This window comes from Natrix helvetica (assembly GCF_964273705.1).
Source record: "Natrix helvetica genome assembly, chromosome: Z".
Lineage (NCBI taxonomy): Eukaryota > Metazoa > Chordata > Lepidosauria > Squamata > Natricidae > Natrix > Natrix helvetica.
The window spans coordinates 76,758,812-76,784,796 of NC_138554.1; the positions used below are offsets into that span (position 1 = coordinate 76,758,812).

General features: G+C 41.1%; 1 protein-coding gene across 5 annotated transcripts in view; it reads left to right on the forward strand.

Moving 5' to 3' along the window:
* The window catches only part of NT5C3A (5'-nucleotidase, cytosolic IIIA), a 103,802-nt gene that overhangs the window by 62,893 nt on the left and 14,924 nt on the right, over positions 1-25,985 (forward strand). For all 5 annotated transcript variants that reach the window (XM_081971268.1, XM_081971270.1, XM_081971267.1 and 2 more), the window contains 5 exons: positions 7,973-8,042; positions 8,512-8,558; positions 9,284-9,369; positions 12,791-12,880; positions 14,006-14,168. In XM_081971268.1, the coding sequence (XP_081827394.1) occupies positions 7,973-8,042; positions 8,512-8,558; positions 9,284-9,369; positions 12,791-12,880; positions 14,006-14,168 (456 nt within the window). The remainder of the gene's footprint in view (positions 1-7,972; positions 8,043-8,511; positions 8,559-9,283; positions 9,370-12,790; positions 12,881-14,005; positions 14,169-25,985) is intronic.

Genomic DNA, 25,985 nt, shown 5'->3' on the forward strand with positions numbered 1-25,985 from the left:
GGGATATTAGATCTAAAGAGGTTCAATCACCACGTGACATATCGCAGGTTCAAGATGCAGTCCCTCCAGTCCATCTTGGGGTGCATCAGGCCAGGCGATATACTAACGTCCATAGACCTCAAAGAGGCCTACCTCCACATCCCTATCCGCAAAGCCCACCGCAAGTTCCTGAGGTTCTCTTACGCGGGCCTCCATTACCAGTACCGGGCAATGCCATTCGGCCTGTCATCGGCGCCCAGGACATTCACAAAGGTTCTCGCAGCCGTGGCGGCTTTTCTACGGTCACGTCCGGTCAGACTCCACTGTTACCTAGACGATGTTCTCATTCTGTCATCATCACATCAACAAGCTGTCAGCGACCTAGAACACACCATGCAGGCGCTCCGGGACCACGGGTTCACCATCAACCTGGAAAAAAGTCATCTCGTTCCCACGACCAGACTGAAGCATCTAGGGGCCGTCATCGACACCACCTCGTGCACGGTATCCCTGTCCCCGGAAAGGGTGGCCAGCCTTCGGGAGATGGTCGTTCAGGTGCAGCAGTCACGTCTAGTCAAGGTGGTTCAGCTCTCACAGCTCCTCGGCAAGATGATCTCGTGCCTGTCAATCGTGCCTTGGGCGAGACTTCACTCCCGTCCCCTTCAGTGGCTCCTGCTCCCATATCAAAGAACAAACAAAAGCAGCTCAACAAGACTGATTCCAGTTCCAGCAGAGGTACGTCGCTCTCTAAAGTGGTGGTTGTCTCCGGCCCTGTTAAAGGGGTCGCCATTCAAGGAGCCAGTCAGGCTCACCATCACAACGGATGCCAGCCTGTTCGGTTGGGGGGCCCACTGCCACAACCAGCTCGCACAGGGCAGGTGGTCCCCTTCCGAAGCCGCTCACAGCATCAACTGGCTGGAGCTGAGGGCAGTCAGGCTTGCGCTGAAGCGCTTCCAGAGCACCGTTCAGGGCCACCACGTGCGCATCATGACAGGCAATGTCGCCACCAAGGCGCACATCAATCGACGGGGGAACGCGCTCCAGATCCCTGATGAAGGAGGCGGAGCTCTTGGGTCGATGGGCGGAGAGGTATCTCCTTTCTCTTCAGGCGGAGCACATCTCGGGCACGAGCAACACCCAGGCGGACTGGCTGAGCAGATCCACAGTCGACCACTCGGAGTGGCATCTACATCCGCTGCTGTTCCAGCAACTGTCCCAGAGGTTCGGCCTCCCGCTGGTGGACCTGTTCGCCAACGCGGCCAACGCGCATCTTCCGCGGTTCTTCACAAGGTTCCACGACTTGAGGGCGGAAGGAGTCAACGCGCTGCACGGCCCGTGGCCGAAAGGTCTGCTTTACGCTTTTCCCCCGCTACCTCTTCTTCCCAGAGTCATCAGGAAGATCCTAGCAGAGGAGGCGGAGGTGCTGCTGGTAGCACCGTACTGGCCCAGGAGAACCTGGTTTGCAGACTTGGTGAGTCTTTCGATCACACCACCGTGGCGGATTCCTCCAAAGGACATCTCTCTCAGCCAGGGGGCCCTTCAACATCCAGAACCCCAGTGGCTGCAGCTGGCCGTCTGGCACTTGAGAGGGATCTCCTAAGCAGAGGCAAGTTGTCAGACAAGGTGATTGGCACCATCCAAGCGTCACGACGGCAGTCCACGACGCGCATCTACGACGCCACTTGGAAATCCTTCGCCAGCTGGTGCACGGCTCATGGTACGTCTGCGCCCCTTGCTTCGGTTCCTGTCATCCTGGACTTCCTGCAGGAAGGTTTGGACAAGGGCCTGGCACCTAACACCCTGAGGCGCCAGGCAGCAGCCCTGTCAACCATCCTCTCAGTTGAGGGCTACGCATCTCTTGGCCGGAATCCGACCATCCGCAGTTTCCTCAGGGGAGCGACCAACCTGAGACCCCCAGTGGTCCACAGATACCCATCTTGGGATCTCAATGTAGTGTTGCGGTCCCTCATCGGGCCCCCGTTTGAGCCCATTAAGACGGCCAGTCTCAGACACCTCACATTCAAGACGGTTTTTCTGGTTGCTATCACGTCTGCTCGTCGCATATCGGAACTGGCTGCCTTGTCAGTCAGAGAGGACTTGTGTCTCATTCGTAACGACAGAGTAATCCTGAGGCTGGACCCTTCCTTCATTCCGAAGGTCAATTCCTGGTTTCATCGGGCGCAGGAGGTGGTCCTTCCGGATTTTTGTCCGCATCCTCGGCACCCGAGGGAAAAGCGCTGGCACGTGCTGGATGTGCGCAGGACTATTCGCAGATACATCAAGCGCACGGCCAGTTTTCGGAAATCCGAATCTCTATTCGTCTCCTTTCAACCAGCTTCTCAAGGCAAGAAGGCCTCTTCATCTACCATCGGCGGATGGCTGCGAGCCTGCATTGCGCTTGCCCACGTTTTACAGTCTGTTCCTGTGCCTCGCAATATCACAGCACATTCGACTAGAAGCGCCGCCACCACAGCTGCTTGGTCTACACAGGCACCGATTGAAGAGATCTGCAAGGCAGCCACCTGGACTTCTCTGTCTCCATTTGTCCGAAATTACAAACTGGACAGTTTTGCATCGGCGGAAGGGGCCTTTGGGAGGCGTGTTCTTCAGGGCATCCATACCAGCGGAGCGACCCTGATGGCTGAGCCTTCCCGCCCTAGTGACAGTTAGCTTGGGCATGTCCCTTCTTTGGACTCTCCAGAGCAGCGCCCTGGAAAATGACCATTGTCTTACCTGAAGGGTCCTTTTCAGGGCGCTGCAACGGAGAGTCCACCCCGCCCTGGGGTCTATTCTCCGCTGGTGTTTGTGAAGTCACAGTGTTGTTTGTTGTTTCTGTTATTGTTGTTGAACTATTTTTGACTTGTTCCATATTAGACTTCCAGTTGAAGTTTCAGCGCGCAACTGTTCCACGTCTTCATTGAATAAATCTGAGGAGAGTCGGCACCAGAGACGTGGCTTAAAGTTTCAATTCAGTTCTGGGCAGATTGGCTGTGTTTAACCCTTCTTTGGACTCTCCGTTGCAGCGCCCTGAAAAGGACCCTTCAGGTAAGACAATGGTCATTTCCCCCTGATACCTTTAAGTCACTTTCACATAAAGCAAAGATGACATCTGGCATGGGAGCTGATCCCATTCCAAGAACCTTGGGCCTCAGTTGTCCTATTGAACACCTTTTCTCTGAGCCAGCCATAGAACAGGAGGATATTCCTGCACCACAACTCTTTGTAGATGGAGTACACAAACAGTAGGTAAAGTCAGGTTCATTTCTGACCCCAAGCCGAAATGACAGACATTTTTAAAATTTGGCTCCCAACCTGGCTGATACTGTGGAGATACCCAAAGTAGATGATCCTTGGTCGTTCGTTGTCTCTTCCTCCCTTGTGTCAGGAGACATAGCAGAAGGGCTCAAGGCTGAGGATGAAAAGGTGGGATTAACATTGCACAATATACACCAATCTTCAGCCTGGGCGATTAAAACGGCCTCTGCAGTTTCCTTTTTTAATCAGACCTCGCTGCTTCGGCTTCACCAGATGCAACAAAGAATTCCACCGCATGAGGCCAGACTCTAATACGACCTCAACAAATTAATTGCAGCTACTGAATTCTCGGTGTATGCCACCCTAAATGCAGCAAAGTATGCCTCCAGAGCTCTTTTATCATCCGTTGCATTTAGGAGGATGCGTTGGCTTCGCCATTAGCAGGCTGATTCCAAATCCAATTAGAGGCTAGCCTCCGCCCCCTATATAGGTGGCATGCTATTTGGGGAGGCCCTAGACCTGATCCTTATTGAAAATAAGGACAAAAGGAAGGTTCTTCCATCATCGTTTAGGCGGACAGATCGACATCCCTCACCATACTACCGCAAGCCTTCCTTTCTGCCAACTGAATTGGCATTCCCTAGCCCCAAAGGTTCTTGCCTCAGAGTTCTGAATGCCAGCCAGCCAGAGCGGGGTTTCACAATCAGCCCAGACAACAGTTCTAAGACAAACGGCCCTTTCGTGGAGCAGAAGGCTGCTCCTTTCATAGACCAAGATGACTTCCAAATCAATCCTCCCATAGGAGGCCGATTAGCTCTATTTGCCGCTCAATGGGATAGGACAACAACAGATAATTGGGTACTCAACTCAGTGAGGCAAGGCCTCAGTCTGGAATTCCTTTCCACACCCCTGAATTTCTTTATTCATTGCTCTGTCTCGAAGAACAACGAAAAGCAAGGTCTCATGGAGACTGCCATCCAACACCTGTTGCATATTCAGGCCATTGAGGCAGTCCCGAAGAGCCAAAGATAATAGGGATTTTATTCCATTCTCTTTGTTGTTCCAAGAATTGGGTGGGGGAGCTATTTTATATCTAAAAAGACTGAATGCACATCTGGTCTACAGAAGGTTCAACATGCATTCCCTCCATCCTAGAGGGGATTCGGGAGGGTGACTTCCTTCTATTGATTTGGTGGAGGACTACTTCCATGTGCCAATTCTTCTGGCCCATCGCCAGTTCCTACACTTTCGTTACAGAAGAACTCACTTCCAATATTGGACATTGCCTTTTGGCCTTGCATTGTTGCCTAGAGCCTGGCAGCACTGGCAGCCTACTTCAGGTCAATACCTGTACATCTCCAATGCTATTTGGACTACATATGTATCCAGGCATCCTCACTCAGGAGAGCGACAGAGGACAGAGAACAAACCACCATCAAGGTTTTGCAAGATCACAGCTTCTCCGTCAACTTCCAAAAGAGTCATCTGCTTCCTACCACATGACTATTGCATCTGGAAGGAGTGATCGACATCATGCTAGGTGAAGTGTTTCTGTCACAGGATCTCAAGGACAGCCTAGTATCCCTTGTTCAAAGGATACAAAAGGAGCACACTGTTCCCATAGCCCTCCTGGCTTGGCTATTGGGAAAATGATGTTGTGCATTTCTATAGTTCCCTAGGCAAGACTACACACCAGGCTCCTTCATTGGTTTCTGCTCCCATTCCATCAGGCCTGCAGCAGCAACTCCCAGACCAGGGTTTGGGTCCACTCAACAGTCCCTCCGATGGTGGACATCCCCAGCCCTACACAAGGGATGTGCCTTCAAAGAATCCAGCTGCATCACGATAACATTGGATGCCAGTCTATTCAGCTGGGGCTCCTATCTCCAGTCTCACATGGTCCAGGGTTGTTGGCCTCAGGAAGACCTTCACAATCTCAATTGCTGGAGCTTTGGGTGGCACATTTTGCCTTTCGACAATTCAAGGACATAATTCAAGGAAAACATGTTCTCCTTCTTATTGACAATGTGACTTTCAAAGCTCACATCAACCATCAGGAAAGTATCCATTCCAGGGTCCTCATGACAAAGCAGAACAGTTGGGTATGTGGACAGAGTGTTAAGGAATATAATTTAAACCCTTGTGATTAATGGTGATGGATCGTGGCTTCTCCCTGGAAGTATATCTCTGAATAAGCAAAAATAAAACCGAAGCAAAATCTAATAAAAACATTTTTAATATAAAAGAAAGTAAAAATACAAACTTGCTAACTGAATTAATTACATCTTGGCAAGAGCTATGTGCCTGCCTCCTTCAGCAGGCGAACAGAAGATCAGAAGAGAAAGTTAAGGAGGAATGTGTGAAAATGCATGCGCAGTAAATCATTGTCAGATAAGAACTGTAAATCTTCAACACAGCTAGCAAACCAAAATAAATGCAGTGACACAGAGGAACACCTCTCAAAGCGGAGGACATCATGGGAGTAGTGAATGTGCAGGCGGACTGCCTCAGCAGATCCACAATAGGCCACTCAGAATTGAGGTGACATCCAGACCTCTTCAGGGACCTGTCCGAGAGATTTGGACAGCCTGTTGTGGATCTGTTCGCCTCCCTAACAAACGCTCAACTACCACAATATTTCACCAGGTTTGTAACACCGAGAACAGAGGGGACCAACGTTCTCTGCAGCCCGTGGCCCAAGGAATTGCTGTATGCCTTCCCCCCTCTTCCCCTCATCCCAGGGGTCATTCGGAAGGTACTGAAAGACCTTCCACAGGGCCCAAGAGATCAGGAGTTCCACAGGGCCCAGGAGATCATTCTGCCAGAATTCTGCCCAGGGCTATCTCATGCCCTGGAGAAGAAATGTCACACCTTGGATGTGAGGAGGGCCTTCCGAATTTACATCAGGAGGACTTCCACTACTAGAAAGACTGAGTTACTGTTTGTGTCTTTCCACCCTGCATCGATGGGCTCCAAGGTAATTCCATCGACAATTGGCCGTTGGCTGAGAGCTTGCATTGCTAAGGCCTATGAAGTTCAGGCTTTACCAGCTCCCAGAGGGGTAATTGCGCACTCTACCAGAAGTGCAGTAACAACAGCAGCATGCGCTAATCAAGCATCCATCAAAGAAATTAGCAGAGCAGCAACATGAGCTTCTCCTTCGCCTTTTATTCATCATTAAAATTGGACATATTTGCTTTGGCAGAAGCATCCTTTGGACGGAGGGTCCTGCAAAGAGTGCATGAACAGAACAGACAAGACAACCCATTCTTGCACTCTCCTGGAGTACTCAAGAGAAAGGGATCTCAGGTAGGACCAACGTCCCTTCCCCCTTGACCTCAGCACTGGGTGCCCTTGTAGACTTGTCATTGCTTTTTATTTTATCACACTATCTTTGAAAATAACAAAGATATTGTTAAAAATCAGGTATTGTTAAAAATCAGATTTTAAGGGAGTATATTTTTAAAATAGTTTCTAGAATGGTGCGTTAACCACTAGTTTGGCTCTTGGAACTACATATAAACTATTAATGTATATATAAAATTTGATTTATTTCAAATTCTCTTACATCTTAATTTACCTACAAAATTCATCTCAAATGTTTTGATAGAAACAAAAGAATTCTATATATTTTTTTCTTTTTTATTGAAAATGTTACTTTTTTAAAAAATTGGCAATGTTCCAATTGGTAACACAATTATTAGATTTAAACACTTATTTATTAATCTAGGTGTGATTAGACCATAATCTTAATTTAAAAAAAAACATTTACAGATCTTTATATAGTGGAAGGAAAAGTTGGTTCGGCACTTTTAGAGTTTTAGAAAAGCCTAAAAAGTCACTCCCTCTCCTCAAGAATTGCTAAAACCATATTCCAAAATATGGCAAAACAAGAGTATTAAACATTTCTATATAGTATTGCTTTCCATTAAATCAATCCTCCAAAATAAATCATAAGAAAACAGTTTCATACCAAGCAGTGAATCAGACTGGACAATCTTCAAGTCATACAAGATCATATCAAAGCTCTTCCTTTGATATTCTGTGCAAATCCTTAATTTGCTAAAATGCTATTGTAATATTTGCTAAAATTTATTATAATACATAATCGCTAAATTTCTATGGATATTCTCAATCATCCAGGACATGGTTGTCCCAAAGGTGCTTTTTCAAGAGACAACTAGGTTTTCTTGTTTTTCTTTGAAGGTGCTTCACTTTTCATCCAAGAAGCTTCTTCAGCTCTGAAGAAGCTGAAGAAGCTTCTTGCATTCTTCAGAGCCAAAGAAGATTCTTGGATAAGAAGTGAAATGTCTTGAAAGAAAAACCAGAAAGTCCAGTTGCCTCTTGAAAAAAGCATCTTTGGGTATTATACATAATGCAACTTTTTTTCAACTAACCATAGCCCAGCATCTGAATTCTAAACTATTAGTCTTAATTAAGATTTTCTGAAACACCATCTTCCTTAACAGTTTGCTGTTTTAGAAAACTATAGTTAATGCTGATCCCAGTTCATGATTTTAGGAAACTATAGTTAATGCTGATCCCAGTTCATCATGGCTCAAATACGACTCCAAATGTGATAAATTAAAAACTGAAACAAAAGCTTCAATGCACTTAAAATTAAATGAGAGCACAGCCTATTAATATCTAGAACACTGATTTTTCTTTTTAATTTTACATTTCAAATATTTAGTTTTATTTTATATTCACAATATATTTCTTTATATACTCTTTACAGATAATTACAGACTTTGATATGACGTTAAGTAGGTTCACCCATAATGGCAAAAGATGCCCCACATGTCATAGTGAGTATTCTATATTGCTTGTAAAAAAATTCATATCTCTCAGGAACTCAAGAAAACCTATGACTGAAAACATATAGTAGAAGGAAAAAAATTTGAATTTTCCTCCTAGTGCATTATTTGGTCTAGTTGTGATATGTTACATTTTTAACTATTGTTTATCACCATTATAGTCTTCTAGATTCCATGCAGTGGATTATAGTATAAATGATGCCATTTTAATAAGGACATTGGGGGAAAAATAGTAGTCAAAGTTAATTTCCTTTCATGAATCTGGTTATGTCGTGTAGGCTAAGACTTGAATGCCATTATTTTAAAAATAACTTTAACCAATAATAATGTTAAAGTTGGAGATTTTGCCTTATTTTAAGTGGGTTACAAATATTCTACTGGTAGATGGGTAAATTAAATTTTTGCATTGTTTGATTTTTACATACTCATTCTTTCTCAAACCTTTTTGAATATTTTCCAGATATCATTGACAACTGTAATCTCATTACAGAGGAATGTCGCACAAAGGTAATTTAAAACGGATGAGTTTGTTTCCTGTATTCATTATCAACTCCCACTGTTATGGAAGGTTGTATATTTATTTTGTACTTTGCATAGAATTGTCATAAAGTATAGGTAAATCCTCAATTTTGGCCACTTTTTCAGTAGCCATTACTTAATAATAGAAATTCCAATCCCAATAGCCACTGTAAGCCAAGGATTCCCTGTGTTAAGTATACTTCTGTATTAAGACCACTTGCTGATTTTTGTGTGTATATTCCTTTATATGTTTATTCATGTCTTAAGTTAATATTGTATATAATGTACCTATTTAAGATACTAGGGATATATATCAAAACTAAGGAAGCAGAATAGAATACAACAGCACAGAACAGAATAACAGAGTTAGAAGGTCCTTAGAGGTCTTCTATTCAAACTCCTTGCTCAGGTAGGAAACCCTATAATATTTCAGACAAATGGTGGTCCAATCTCTTCTTTAAAACTTCCAATGTTGGAGCATTCACAACTTCTAGAGGCAAATTGTTCCATTGATTAATAATTGTTCTGTCAGGAAATGTCTCCTTAGTTCTAGGTTGTTTCTCTTTGATTAGTTTCTATTCATTGCTTCTTGTCCTGCCCTCAGGTGCTTTGGAGAATAGCTTGACTACCTCTTCTTTGTGTTTAGTTTATGCAGTTAGAACAAAAATGGGATATTACAGAAATAAATAGCAACTAACTGTTTTTCTTTCTAGTTATTCCAACTAAAAGAAATATATTATGCTATTGAAATTGATCCTAATCTTACTGTGGAAGAGAAGTATCCATATATGGTTGAGTGGTGAGTTTGTGAAAAGTGATTTGTTTACTGTTAAAAGTTTAGAACTGAATAATTAAGCAGTTGTTGATAAGAGCACCCACTTATTGTGTCTTGATAAAATATCATGACCTATTTTATCATGATAAAACATGACCTATTTTAAGTCCAGCATTTGTGCACTTAAAAAAAAATTGTCAAGAAAGTTCACAAATTATTTCTTTAAGTTATTGCCTCTTAGCTCTTTCTTGCATCCTTTAAGTAACAGTTTCATTGGTGTCTTCCAGTGGTGGTTTTCTGCCGGATCGCACTGGATCGCGCGATCCGGTTGGTCAATGAACCCGGAAGTAAGTTCCTGCCCCGCCCCTGTCACTGAGAAGACATTTCTGAGAAGAGAAACTTCTCCAGTCGCGCCCCAGCTGGTGGAGCACTGGCAACTGCCGTCCCATCGCCAGGGAGACAGTCAGTGAGGTGAACCGCGTGGTTGCTCGGATCACACGGGCGCAGTCCGACCGGAGAAGTTTCTCTTCTCAGAAATGTCTTCTCGGGCTGCGCCCGTGTGATCCGAGCAACCACGCAGTTCACCTCACTGACTGTCTCCCTGGCGACGAGCCGGCGGTTGCCAGCACTCCACCAGCTGGGGCGCGACCGGATCTCTCTCCAGAGCTTGCGGCTTTTTCAGGGTTTTTTTTTTAAAAAAAACACCTGTCCAAACAATCTTGAAAACCTGCAATGTTGCTTTGGGAGGGGGCAGATGGGCAGCATTTGCCCCTGCTGCCCTCCCTGGGCACCTGTAGCCTTGGAGTCTGCAGCTTTAAAACAAGCCTTTGCAGAGCTGCCTGTCTGTCCCCTCCCAAAGCAACCTCGCAGGTTTTCAAGATTGTCTGCAGAGGCGTTTTTTAAAAAGAAAACGGTCTTTTGGGGGGGGGAATGGGCTGCGCATGGAGGAGCTGGCGGCCAGGGCGCCCTGAAGCAGCGCCAGCCAACATGTCCCTTAAGAAGAGCCCAAAGGGCAAGGGCGGCAGTGCCACGCCCACCTCTGTCCTGTCCGCCGCCCAGCAACACGCCCCAGCTGCCTCCTTCTCAACAGGACAGGGGCGCGGGCACAGCCCAGGAGGGGGCAGCCAATGGGGGGGCACTGGCCAGCCGGCCCTCCCTCAGCGGCAGCGGTGAGTTCCACAATGTTGCCTTCAAGGTGAGCGGCAGGAGCCACTTGGCCAGGCAGTGGGACTCACCCGGCGCCCATCCAGTCACCACTCGGCGGGCGGGCCAGTGGGCAGAGGGTTGCCCTGGCGTGACCGAGGCGGCACGTCTTGGGGAGGCTTGATGGGTATAAAGGATGCCTGTCTTCCCTGGCCGGGCTGGAGCACGGGACGGCCTGGCAACAGGCGTGTCTGCCGCTTGCAAAGCGAAGATGCGGCGCTCGGAAGCAGTGGTGGGCTTGTTTTCCAGCCGTTCCTGGCCCTGCGAAGGATCCAAAAGTGCCTGGGCTCCGGAGCATCCCGTGCTGCGCCCGCTGCCACCGCCGTTCCCAAACGGAACTGTCAGCCGCGAGCAGGTGCCTGAAGCTGCTGCTTGCAGGCATTCACAGCTACAAGTAGACTGTGCCTGTAGCGGGAAGGTGTTTCCCCCTTGAGAGTTCCTCTCCAGCACTCGCTTTCCCAGCCATCTCCACCTCTGGCACTGCCAGTTTGCCCCCTTGAACATCCTTACATCAGGTGGTCTTTCCCACCCAGTTGTGTTTGCCCAGCCCAGGACCCTTTTAGGAGAAAAGAATGAGTCAGGAATGACTCGCACATACATTCGAGGGGAACCTTTATGTCTCAAAGGTGCTTTTTCCAAAAGGCAACTGGATTGTTTTTTTTCCTTGAAGAAGAACAAAACGTTTCACTTCTCATCCAAGAAGCTTCATCAGTTGTGATGGCTGTGTGTGTGTGTGTGTGTGTGTGTGTGTGTGTGTGCGTGCGTGTTGGAGAGGAAGGATAGGTACTGGTCGAGGCTGGGTGGTAGGGGAAAGATTTTGGGGGGGACGGGGTGGTGGTGGAATGGAAGGATTGTGGTTTTTTTAGTTATCTGGTTGTTCACTCTCTCTCTCTGGGAGCTGTTGAAGCCACTTGGGAGTTGATCTGTGCCCTCAGGATCTTCTGAATCAAATTGTGGAATCTTCTTGGAACTGCTACAAGGGCTGCATTGTAGACTAGACATAGGTGGTGTCTTATTCCTCCCCCTCTTTCTTTAGAAAGAATGAAAGAAAGAGAGAAAGAGAGAGAGAGAGGAGAAAGGAAGGAAAGAAGGAATGGAGGGAGAGGGAGAGAAAAGAGAGAGAGAGACAAAGAGAGAGAAAGAAAGAGAAAGAAGGAAAGAGAAAGAAAGGGAGAAAGGAAGGAAGGAAGGAAGAAAGAAAGGAAGGAAGGGAACTTATGACCACAACTGAGTCAAAATTTTGGTTACTAAGCAAAAGCGTCATTAAGTGAGTTTCACCACATTTTCCAAGTTGGCCACTCCCACCCAGTCACATGGTCGGCAAGCCACTCCCACCCAGTCACATGGCCGGCAAGCCACTCCCACCAGGTCACATGGCCGTCAAGCCACTCCCACAAAGGAGGCCACACCCACAGAGTAGGTTCCAAAAAAATTTGAAACCCACCACTGGTGTCTTCCAATATTCAAACGGATTTTGAAAATATGTAATGCCATCCAACATAATTTTTACACATACAATATTTGGGAAAAATAAATACATTTGATACAGTTATTGAGAAGTAAAAACACCTTCCAAATGTAATGGGTAGAATAAATTTTCCTCATATATTTCAACCTTAGATTTTCCCAGACAGCACACCCGATAACAAGGAATAGTAGAATATCTGCTAGAGATCAGACTTTCTTCAATTATTGTCCTTTCCTTTTGGATTAATGATTAATCCTAATCATTTTGTCTCTATTTTATGATTGTCCATTTGATTGCTTTAGCTTAAATTGTTATTGTTGTACCAGATATAAAGATTGTCAAATACATATTGAAGATTGGCTGATTCAGAAGTCTATTTATATTATTTTTCTAATGGACAGAAAGCCCTAAAGAAGACCCAATTTGAAACAGTAGTTAAGGAAGTAGATTAGAAATTGGAAGACCAGCTATGATTTTTTTTAAAGGGCAAGCAAGTCTCAGGGAAATAGGAAAGGGGCAAAAAAAAAGACACTTCATAGCTTCATCTTAAGACACAACCAGCTAAGTGACCTTCGGCCAGTCACTCTCTTCAGCCTTTGAAAGAAAACAATGGCAAGCTGCTTCTGAAAATGATAGGGACTAATCCAGATGGTCACCAGGAGTCAAGACTGATTCAAAGGTGCACATGCTTCACCTGATTCAAAGGTGCACACAGAAAGAGAAATATTATGCTATAAGAAAAGAAACTTTTTAATATTTTATTTTTAACTGTAGGTACAACAAATCCCATGCTTTGCTTATTGAACAAGGATTACAGAAGGACAAACTTGCTGAAATTGTGAGAGAGTCTGATGTTATGCTGAAGTAAGCATCTATTTCGGTAATCATTGCCTCTCCCCAGAGGTGGTATTCATTTACTGGTTCCCTACCAGTTCGCAAATGTGAGCGTGTGCATGTGCTCAGCCTTCCGTGCATGCACTTTGGCTTGAAAACATGCCTAAATGGGACAGCATAGAACCGGTACAAATGAGTGGGCCGCGATTTCCACTACTGGTTCAGGCAAACCGGTCAGAACCGGCAGAATACCACCTCTGCCTCTCCTGTTGTAACTCTTATATAGTTCATATTGAGCTTCTTAGTATATCAGAACACTAAAAATGTTCCATATCACAGTGGTTGCATTGTTAGTTTGTTATGTTGTTAACGATAAATGAGGATTTGGCTATATTTGAAAATATGTATTTGTATATATGAGAATCATTTTGTATATATGAGTCAATCACTTTCTGCTTGCTATTCACTTTTTATAGTAAAGTAATATAGAAGATTCTATTTCTTTAAAGCTTAATTTTAGCTTGTATGGCAGTCATGATCTGAAAGTCTAAGCATTACTGATTTTAATAGTAGTACTGCATCTTACAAAAGTCTTTAAAATATTTCTTTTTCCTTCATTGGGGTATATAAGAATTTGATTATCTGCTTTTTAGCCTACTTCAACAAGACTGGAAAAAAACCAAAAAAGCCAAGGCTGTAGCCATGTTCTTTCTAGGTGCTGTACTATTATTGCATGTACTCAGATCCAAGAAATAGGGAAGCAGATATTGCACAAGAAAGGTTTTTTCTCTGTTCTGCCTTATCTCTATAAGCAAGGTGCAGAAGATCCATTCTGGATTCCTGGGATTTCTGTTTCACCCTTTTCAAAGGCAGGGGTTTATTTTTCCTTGAGTCACTTATATATCAAAATAAATATGTGTATGTGTACAAACCAAAGTTTTTCAACTAGTTGCCAGAATAATGTATAAAACATTTATTTTAAAAATAAAATATTCATAAAATATTGAAGCCTTGGCTTCATAAATAATAAGTCAGTTACTACAATCTTCTTTATTCTGAAACTGAGAATAGGAGTTATTCAATTCTTATTTCAGCTAAAGGAAATACTGTCAGATTTTAATTCAAGTTTTTACAAATAATTATTCTGTTTTACAGAGAGGGGTATGAATGTTTTTTTGACAAACTTCAAGAACACAATATTCCAGTATTTATATTTTCTGCTGGGATTGGAGACATCCTGGAACAGATTATTCATCAAGCAGGTGTCTACCATTCCAATATCAAAGTAGTTTCCAATTTTATGGAGTTTGATGATAACGTGAGTATAAAAATGTCAAATACAAAGTGCAATTATAATTACATTATCTTTTACTAAGGTATATAAGAATCTTTCAATCCATGTAAAAATGTTACATATATATTTCTCATTTAGAGTTATAATTATATGCTACACTTGATGAGGCCAGTATTCTTAGAACATATTAATTAGTTTGCAAATTAGTTAAAATCAGGATGAGGGGAATGGAAACTATTTTACTTCTCTTTAATCTCTCAGAAACTCTTTTTTTTTTACATTTTATTGAATTTTTAGTTTTAAATATACATCAATATCAATATATGAACAATGTGGCCTCTGGGTATAATTTATCTTGATACAAACAGCATAATAATAATAATAATAATAATAATAATAATAATAATAACAACAACAACAACAACAACAACAACAACAACAACTCCGCCGTTGCCGATCCCAAGCCCGGATGAGAAAGGAGGAGGGTTGGGGTCAGGTTGGCAACCTGGCCCCATAAAAAAAACCCGCCAACTCATATAACATGGTGAAAGAAACAAATAAAAATTCTATACCGCATCGGTCGTCGCGCGGGTTAACAAGGGCCGCGGTGGATGTTGAGGTCCCTGGACATCCGTCGACAAGTGGGCTACAAGTGGACCAGCCAACAAAACGACAAAAATATAGTGCAGATGAAAACCGTGCCATAATGGCCTGTTATTACAACTCAGAGCCTGGGAAAAGAGGTTATTTAAAGCGAATGTATGAATAATGGAAACAACAACATCCAGATTCAAATGTTAGTGAACAACGACTTGCAGATCAAAGGCGATTTATTACACGGAATAAAGTGTTTAGTGAAGTTGAACTTGAGGAAATTCAAGCAAATTGCAAAACTAAGAAAACAACATCACAAGCAGAAATAACTGATACTCAAGACACACCTAAAGGCATTGTCGTAGAACTCCCAGAAGAAGCTGTCGGGGAGGAAATAACAACACTATCACCAGAACCAGTTATCACTGAACCAACTGATGAACTAACTCAGAAACAAAAAGAATTGAAGGACAAGATCATGGAGCATTTTCTGCTTAATAAGGAACGGCAACGTTTACCATCATTAAAAACTGTGCCTAAGAAAATTTTGGCCCCTATCATGAAAATGGTTAATGCAGTGCTTTCAACAATTGAATCGGGATCCATCTTGGAAACGAACCAGTTAATGTACAGTGTAGCCGCAATAGTCACTAATGAACTAGGCATTAAAATCAAAGCACCTAGTTACACAACAGAAAAAGCATCAAAGCCAAAGTGGAAAATCCGATTGGAACAAAAAGTCAAAAAATTAAGGGCAGATGCTAGCAATTTGAAGAACATGCGTGAGCAACGACTTAGAAACAACAAAATTATAGATCAGCTAATCAGAAGGTATAGATTGGATACAAGAAACATCAATGAAGCTGTAGAGATTGTAAAACAGCAGATAACAGCAACAGCTAGGAAAATTGAAAGATATGAGGCACGAATCATCCAATACAAACAAAATCAGCAATTTCGATCAGACCAACGGTGTTTTTATCAAAGTCTTAACGTGAATGATGACACCAAAAGTCAAAAACCAGAAAAGCAGGCCACAGTTGAATTCTGGAAAGAATTGTGGGAAAATGCAAAGGACTACAATAAGGAAGCAAAATGGATACATGACTTTGAGAAAAGCATTGGCAACAAACAAATGCAAGTATTAGAAATAACAACTGAGATGGTCAAAAATCGAGTAAAAAAAGTAAAGAATTGGACATCACCTGGAAAGGACCAATTACATGGTTTCTGGCTCAAATATCTGACCAGTTTACATGCAATATTGGCCAGGCAACTGAATGAGATTTTACAAAATGGCCAAATTGATGAATGGTTGACAACTGGAAAAACATACTTGATTCAGAAAGATGCAACTAAAGGAACAATACCTGAAAACTACAGACCAATAACATGCTTGCCAACAACCTTCAAATTACTCACAGGCATTATTGCAGATAACATTATGGATTATTTGGAAACAAACAACATCTTGCCAGTAGAGCAGAAAGGCAACAAAAGAAGGAGCAGGGGCACAAAAGATCAGCTCCTAATTGATAAAATGATATTAGAAAATTGTAAGAACAGAAAAACGAACTTGAATATGGTCTGGATTGATTACAAAAAGGCATTTGACTCATTGCCACATAGTTGGATCATAAAATGCTTAGAAACAACTGGCATTAGCAAAAATATTACATCCTTTACTGAAAAGGCGATGAAACAATGGAGAACCGAGTTGGCAGTAGGGAATGAGAACTACGGAATGGTTAATATCAAGCGAGGAATTTTCCAGGGTGATTCACTTTCACCTCTTCTCTTCATCATCGCGATGATCCCACTATCAGTAATCTTTTAAAAAATGAAATTAGGCTACCAAACAGCCAAAGAAGCCGAAAAAATTTCGCATTTATTATATATGGATGATTTGAAACTCTATGGAAAGTCAGAAATAGAAATCCAATCATTGACAAACACAGTCCGAGTATTCAGCACCGATATTTCAATGAAGTTTGGCATGGAAAAATGTGCCACTGTATCCATAAAAAGGGGCAAAATCACTGCGTGTGAGGGAATTGAAATGCCCAATGGCCAACTAATTAAATGCAACGAAAATGAAGCCTACAAATACTTAGGCATTCTGCAGTTGGATAACATCAAGCATGGAGAAGTAAAAACTATTGTCAGGGGAGAGTACACCAACAGAGTTAGGAAAATTTTGAAATCTAAATTGAATGGTGAAAATACAATCAAGGCCATAAACACCTGGGCAATACCAGTTATAAGATACACAGCTGGTATAGTTAACTGGACACAAGCTGATTTGGACATTTTAGACCGAAAAACCAGGAAACTAATGACAATGCACTACAGTTTACATCCACGTGGTGATATTGATAGACTATACCTACCCCGGAAATCAGGTGGCAGAGGATTATTACAAGTGAAGCAAATAGTTGAAGAAGAAAAACATGCACTGGCTGATTATTTAAAAGAAAGTCAAGAACATCTATTAATCGAAGTAAAGAACAAAAATCTATTGAAGGCCCAACAGACGAAACAAGAATACAAAAAAGATGTGATAAAATTAAGAATGGAGAGTTGGCAGAACAAAGCATTGCATGGCCAATTTCTGGAAAAAATAAAAGATAAAGTGGACAGTGAAAAAACTTGGTTATGGTTAACAACAGGTACATTAAAGAAAGAAACAGAGTCACTAATCCTGGCTGCGCAAGAACAAGCTATCCGCACAAATGCCATTAAGACCAAAATCGAAAAATCCTCTGATGATGCCAAATGTAGACTTTGCAAAGAGGCTGATGAAACTGTTGACCACATACTCAGCTGCTGTAAAAAAATCGCGCAGACTGACTATAAAATGCGGCACAATTCAGTAGCACAAATGATCCACTGGAATTTGTGCAAAAATTATAACATTAAAACAGCAACAAACTGGTGGGAACATAAGCCTGAAAAAGTCGTCGAGGGTCAGATGGTCAAGATCTTGTGGGATTTTTGCATACAAACAGATAAAATACTGGCGCATAATACACCAGACATCACACTGGTTGAGAAAAATAAGGTTACAATCATAGACATCGCAATACCAGGTGATAGCAGGGTCGCCGAGAAGGAATATGAAAAAATCGCAAAATACCAGGACTTAAAAATTGAAATTCAACGATTATGGCACAAACCAGCAGTGGTAATTCCAGTGGTAATCGGCACACTGGGTGCTATTCCAAAAGCACTGGAATTGCATTTAAAACAGTTAAAACTTGACAATATCACCATCAGTCAAATGCAAAAGGCCGCACTGCTTGGATCCGCACACATATTACGAAAATACGTTACGACGTCCTAGGCCCCTGAGTGGGGCCCGACTAGTAATCAATGCCAAATCCGGCGAAACAACTGGCCGCTGTGATACAATTCTGTTGATGCAATAATAATAATAATAATAATAATAATAATAATAATAATAATAATAATAATAATAATAATAATAATAATAATAATAATAATAATAATAATAATAATAATAATACAACTGGCCGCTGTGATACAATTCCAATAATAATAATAATAATAATAATAATAATAATAATAATAATAATAATAATAATAATAATAATAGTTACATTAATCAAACTTATATAATCCTAGTATTGATATACATATTTGTTTTAGTTATTCAATATTTCAGTGTTCCATTTTAATGCCAATGATATTATTGAATGTACATAGTATCTTTCAACCTTTAATTTTTTCATTTAATTATTACATATTCTATTATGTAAACATTATATCTGCTAATATTCCCCCTATTTCTTATTTCTACCTCTATTCTAACTTCTAATCACGCCACCATTACTAATCCTAGTGTTAATATGCAAGCTTATATTTAGACATAGTGCTTCATTATTTGGTTGTTCATAATCACAATATGCCCGTGATGGCGAACCTATGGCACGTGTGCCCCCTCTGAGGGCACACAAGCCATCGTCCAACTCAGTTCCATCATGTACGCGCGTGCACCTCTTGTCAGCCAGGTGATTTTTGAGTCTTTGCTGCATATGCGGGAGTGCATGCACAGGGGGGTCGCATGCAAAGAGGGTGCATGCTCATGCGCAGGGGAAGCACAGAGGGGGCCCCTCACAGCCTGTTTTTGGTCTCAGGAGGCTTCAGGAAGGTCTGCTAGGACCAAAAGAGGGTGCAGGGGGAGCAGTGCCCCCCCTGGCCTGTTTTTGGTCTTATGAGTCTTTAGGGAGGTCTGCTAGGCCCAAAATGCGGGGGGTCACATTCACGGGGGCACATGGCACATGGGGATGTCACATGCACATTGCATTATGACTGTGGGCGCACACACACACTATCACACTTGCACACACATTTTCACCACAAGAGGGCAAAAAGGTTAGCCATCACTGCAATATGCCATTCAAGTACCAATCATCCTATTATTTAAACATACCTAATAATACTATTTTACAACCTCCAATCTTTCCATCTAACTATTGCTTTATATAAAGGTGTGTATTCTTATTTCTACTTCTAGTTTTTAATCAGTCCATTATTATATTAGAAAAAAATCCTTTCTATCCATCATCTCTTTCCCATTTTAATACTTCCGTTCTTATTTGTTTGTTAGCTTGCCTCCCATACTTGGATCTTTGTCCCTATCAGCATCTGTGTCTTCACCATTCATTCTGAATATTTCTCCCATCTCTATCCTCCTAAGCTGCCATATCTCCAGAGTGTCCACCAAACCATTATCTTCCTTTCATAACTATCTTCCAGGTTATCCAATTCCATTTTTAAATCTCTTAAAGTACTTTCCCCTTGGTTTATTTCATCATTCATTATCTTTTTTTAAAAAAAAGTTTTTTTTTCTTTCAAATTCATTCTTGTTTGTTTGTTGGTTTATTGGATTTATATGCCGCTCTTCTCCCAAAGGACTCAGGGAGGCGTACAACATAAAAAAAAACCACATATTACAAAAGTTAAAAAGGAGATTAAATAAAATATCCAAAAACAAACCCAATTAATATTAACAATAAAAATTTAAAAATTACATTGAAATTAACAACTAAATTAATCATTTATTTTATTCTGTTCAGGCCAGGCCGGCTTGCTGGAAAAGCCAACTTTTTAGGGCGCGTCGGAAGGACTGGAGGTCAGGGATTATGCAAAGCTCCGGGGGCAGCTCATTCCAGAGGGAAGACGCTCCCACAGAGAAGACTCTCCCCCTGGAGATTGCTAGCCGACACTGGCCGATGGCACCCTGAGGAGGCCAACTCTGTGGGATTGCACTGGACGGTGGGAGGCTACTGGTGGCACTAGGTGGTCTCGCAGGTACCCTGGGCCTAAGCCATGGAGCGCTTTAAAGGTCATAATTAGTACTTTGAATCGCACCCAGAAAACAACCGGCAATCAGTGCAGGCCGCCTAAAACGGGTGTAACATGGGAGCACCTAGGTACCCCCATGATAACCCACGCGGCTGCATTCTGGACCAGCTGAAGCCTCCGGGTGCTCTTCAAGGGCAGCCCCATGTAGAGAGCATTGCAGTAGTCCAGGCGAGAAAGGATGAGGGCATGAGTGACTGTGCATAGAGCATCCCGATCCAGGAAGGGGCGCAACTGACGTACCAGATGAACCTGGTAAAAGGCCCTCCTGGTTACGGCCGTCAGGTGTTCTTCTAAACTAAGCCGCATATCCAGGAGGACTCCCAGATTGCGGGCCCTCTCTGAGGGGCTAAAATTTCTCCCCCTATCATCAAAGATGGAACAGGACGCACAAATCAGGATGTCGGAAACCACAGGCACTCAGTCTTGGAGGGATTGAGCTTGAACCTGTTCCTCCCCATCCAGATCCGCACAGCCTTCAGGCATCGGGACATCACTTTGAGGGCATTGTTTGGATGGATTGGAGTAGAGATGAAAAGTTGGGTATCATCAGCATATTGATGATAAATTACCCCAAAACCATGGATGATCTCGTCCAGCGGTTTCATATATATGTTGAACAGGAGGGGTGAGAGAACTGACCCCTGGGGCACCGCCACAAGTGATGCGCCTCAAGGTCGATCCCTGTCCTCCAGTCAACACGAACTGCAATCGATCCGACAGGTAGGAGGAGAACCACTGCAAAATGGTGCCCCCCCCCAATGCCTCGAGTCGTTGCAGTAGGATACCATGGCCAATGGTATTGAAAGCCGCCGAGAAGTCTAATAGGACCAGGACAGAGGATCAGTTCCTGTCCTGGGCCCACCAGAGATCATCAACCAACGCGACCAATGCCATCTCCGTGCTGTACCCGGGCCTGAAACCCGACTGAAACAGATCCAGGTAGGCAGCTTCATCCAGGTACTGGGGAAGCTGACGAGCTACCACACTCTCGACAACCTTTGCTACAAAGTGAAGGTTGGAGACTGGACGATAGTTGGCTAAAGAAGCTGGGTCCAGGGAAGGCTTCTTAAGGAGGGGCCTCACCACTGCCTCCTTCAAGGCGGTGGGAAAGAATCCCTCTCTCAATTAAGCGTTGGTAGTCGCCTGGAGCCAGCCTTGTGTCAGCTCCTGGAAAGCCGAAACTAACCAAGAGGGACACGGGTCCAGCACACAAATGGCAGCACTGAGTTTCCCCATAATCCTGTCCATGCCCTTGGGGTCACAGGATCACTCATCCCAGATAGTCTCCACAAGATTCATCCCCATCGACTCGCCTGAATCTACCCAGTCAGAGTCCAAGCCTGTCTGGATCTGAGCGATTTTATCCTGCAGATACTGAACAAATTCTTCAACCCTACCCTCCAAGGGGTCTTTCCCAGTTCCTTGGTTAAGTAAGTAGCGGGTTCGATCAGATTCAGACCGGCTGAATGTATTCTTAAATATACATTCTTATAATTGCTATTTAACATTTGTCCATTCATATCATTTTTCCGCCTGAATATTTATATTTTCATACGTTCTTATTTCCCCTCCCCCTGATTTAATAATGTGTCGTCTGAGTTATTTATTTTGTGTTTTGTTCCTTTCTCATTCTATTTGTATCTTTTTTCAAGCCAATCATAAAATCGCTCCCATGTGCTGTAATACACTGATTCCTCTTTGTCCTTTATTCTCAATGTCAACCTATTCATTTCTGCACAATCTAATTTCTTCTTTATTATCTCTCCTTCCAATAGGATTTTGTCTGCTTTCCAATTTTGTGCAAATACAATTCTAGCTGCTGATATTATTTGTACAATCAGATATGAGTCTTCTTTAGTATATTTTTCTGGTAGAATATCCAATAAGAATATCTCTGGCTTAAATTCTATGGGCTGATGTATCATTTTCTCTGTATTTTAACCCAATAGCTTTTTGCATCTCTATATGTCCACCACATATATCCACCACATATGTTCTTGGTAGTTGGTGACATTTCCAACATTTAGCTGATTTATTCTTAAATATTTTTGCTAACTTTTCCGGTGTCATGTGCCATCTATAAAACATTTTAGATAAATTCTCTTTGTATGCTGTCACCATTGTCATTTTATAGTTCCTTTGCCATAGTTGTTGCCATTTTTCTAGTTCTATTGTATATCCAAAGTTTTTTGCCCATCTTATCATTGTTTCTTTAACCTCTTCTTCTAAGTTTATTCTAATTAAGTAATTGTACAATTTTAAAATCATTTTTTCATCCATTCCCATGAGTATCCTATTTAATTCTGAATCTTCCATATTAAAACCATACTCTTTAACGTCTTTCTCATATCTTGTTTGTATTTGCATTTGTTTAAACCATCCTATATCAATCCCTTGTTCTTCCACTTCTTTCTTTTGTTTTAATTCTCCCTGTGCGGTTAGTATATCTTTGTACCTAATAACCTTTTTCGTACTACTAACATTTGGATATGTCAACGCTTCTATCGTTGAAAACCACATTGGTACCTCTATATAGTGTTTTTCTTTTACTTTTTCCCATACTGCGTATGAACCATTTCTTACATAGTGTCTCTGAAAATAACCATGTATTCTATTTTTCCCATACCACAAAAATGCATGCCAACCCAATTGCATATCGTATCCCTCTAAGGCAAATAGCCTTGCATTTCTTAATAATATCTATTCTTTTATCCATGTTAAAACTGCTGCTTGATAATATAATTCCCAATTCGGTACACCAAATCCACATCTAATCCTTTAATCTTGTAACATTCTTATATTAATTCTCGCTTTCTTTCCTTGCCAAATATATTTTCCTATTATTCTATTTAGTTTTTCAAAGTACTTTTTTTCCAGTTTATCGGTATTGTTTGGAATAAAAATAGTATTCTTGGTAGTATATTCATCTCAGTTACCGCTATTCTTCCCATTAGTGATAACTAAGTTTTTCCATTTCTCTATATCCATTTCAATTTGATTTCTTAATTTATAGTAATTATCTTCTTTAATAGTTACGCATCTCGAAGTCAACTGTATTCCCAGATATTTCACTCTTTTTACTGTTTGAATATCTAATTTCTCCATTATTTCTCTTTTCTGTTTTTCTATTATGTTTTTTACTAACATTTTTGTTTTATCTTTATTAATTTTCAATCCTGCCACTCCTCCATACTCTTCTATTTGCTCTAATAGTTTTGGAGCTGTTTCTATTGGATCTTCAATAATGAATACCAAGTCATCTGCAAATGCTTGCAATTTATATTCTTCTTTTTTAACTTTCATTCTTTTTATATCTTTATCTTGCCTTATCTTTCTGTTCAAAATTTCTAATGACAATATAAATAATAGTGGAGATAGCGGACACCCTTGTCTAGTCCCTTTTCTAATCGGCACTTTTTATGTCATATCTCCATTTATTATTATTTTAGCTTGTTCCTTATAGATGGTTTTAACCATATTTATAAATCCCTCCCCCAGATCCATTATTAGCAATTGCATTATCATAAATTGCCAATTTACATTATCAAAAGTTTTCTGTACATCCAAAAATAACAATGCCATTTGTTTCCCGGGATGTGTTTCATAATATTCTAGTGCATTCAATATAATTCACATATTATCTCTAATTTGTCTCTTAGATAAAAAAATAATTTTGTTCTGAGTGTATAAATTCATTTAACAGTCTTTTAAGTCTTTCCGTCATTATCGATGCAAAGATTTTATAATCCATGTTTAATAAAGAGATTGGTCTATAGTTCTTTATTTGTTGCAAGTCTGTTTCTTCTTTTGGGATAAAAGTTATATAAGCCTCCGACCAGGAATCTGGTATTTTTGCTTTCAATAACAGCTCATTAAATGCTTCTAACATTGTGTTGCTTAGTACATCTTGTAGCATTTTATAGTATTCCGCTGATAGTCCATCTGGACCTGGTGTTTTCCCTTTTTTCTCTCTTTTTATTGCTTCTATTACTTTCATCATTGTTATTCTCTCTTCTAGTGCCTTATAAATTTTTTCTGGAATCTTAGGTATTTCTGCATTCTCTAAATACTGTTTTATCTTTTCCTTTACCGTTGTGTCTTGCTGGTATAATTCCTTATAGTATTTTTCTACTATTTTTTCTTTTTCCTCCTTTTGGTAACAAATATTCCCTTCTTGGTCTAATAATTGATTTATGTTTTTTTTTTCTCTCTTTTTTCATCTTGTATGCCAACTATCATCCTGGTTTATTTGCATTTTCAAAAACGTTTTGTCTTCTAGCTTTTACTTTATTGCCACTTCTTCATTTTCCATTACATTCAGTTTGTGTTTTTCTAGGTCCATCAAATTTTTAATTTTAGCATTTTGTGGGTTTCTTTGTAGTTCTATTTCCAGACTCCTGTGTTCCTCCTCTATCTTCTTTCGTATTAGTCTGTTTTGTTTGTTTCTTTTTCCTAGATAAGTCATTACTAGTCCTCTAATATATGCCTTGCTGATATCCCACACGTTCTGTAAGGATGTGTCCTCCTTCTTTTCTCCTTAAAAAAAAAAGTTCAATTCTTTTTCCATATATTGCTGAAATTCTTTTTCATTTAATAGGTTTTGATTTAATGTCCATCTCATTTTCTTCCTGTGACCCTTCCATGTCATTATTATTGGGTTGTGGTCTGCCCATATATGTGTTTCTGTATCAATCTTTTGTGTTTTAGCAATTAGATCTGTTGTTGCCCAAATCATATCTATTCTTGACCAAGCGTATGTCTGTTTGAGTAAAATGTATATTGTTTTTCTCTCAAGTGTCTTCTCCATACATCTTGTAGACTTAATTCTTCCATCATTGTAGAGAATGTTTTAGGCACTGTTCTCCTTAACTTCTTGTTCAACTTTGTAGTTTTATGATCCAGCTCATTATTTACTATTGCATTAAAATCTCCTAATATGTATATTTCTTCATATTCATATTCTATTATCTTTTTGTGGAGTTTTCCATAAAATTCTTCTTGATTGTCATTTGGCGCATATATCGCCACCATCAATACTTTTTTATTATTCATCATTATTTTCATTATCAGTATTCTTCTATCTTCGTCTTCAAATATTTCTTTGGATTGTATTGTCTTTTGTTGTACAGTGTCACACCTCTTTTGCTTTGATCAGCTAGTGTCATATATAGCTTCCCCAATTTCAGATAGTCCAGATATTTTTGTGTTGTTTTTTTAATATGTACTTCTTGCAAAATATTATATCTAATTTCAATTTCTCTAATTTATTAAATGTCCTCTTTCTTTTTATGCTCGAATTTAGTCCATTTATGTTTAATGAGATTATTTTTATTTCTTCTTCCATGTCAATTTTTGTCATTTTAGTTGATATAGTCACTTTCACCTCCATTTGTTCTTTCATCTCTCCTTCTCTTAATGCCCTTTCTTCTTGTTCTTTAGCTAGTTCTCTCTGTTCTTTCTCATTCTTTTTTTGTAGTTTTGTTCCTCTTTCCTCTCTCCGTCTCTCTTCTTCTTGTGGTCCAAAGTGTTGTTCATAAAATAACTCTGCCTTCTCTACTGTGTCTAGCCTATGCCTTTGTTCCTGCCAAGTTACTAGTATCCCTTCTGATATTCACCATCTGAAGTTGATTCCTTTCTTTATTAATATTTGGTCAGAAATTGGCATTCTCTCCTTAAATCTCTCACCTTTCTTGGCACTTGTTTAAGGACTATTATTTCTTTAGATTTATATTTTATTGTAGTATTCCTTGCAGCTTGCAGGATCTCTGTTCTCAGTGTTTTCTTAGTGAATCTTATGTGTATCTCTCTGGGTAGTTCATTTCTTATAGCGTATCTTGTATAGACCCTGTAAGTTTCATC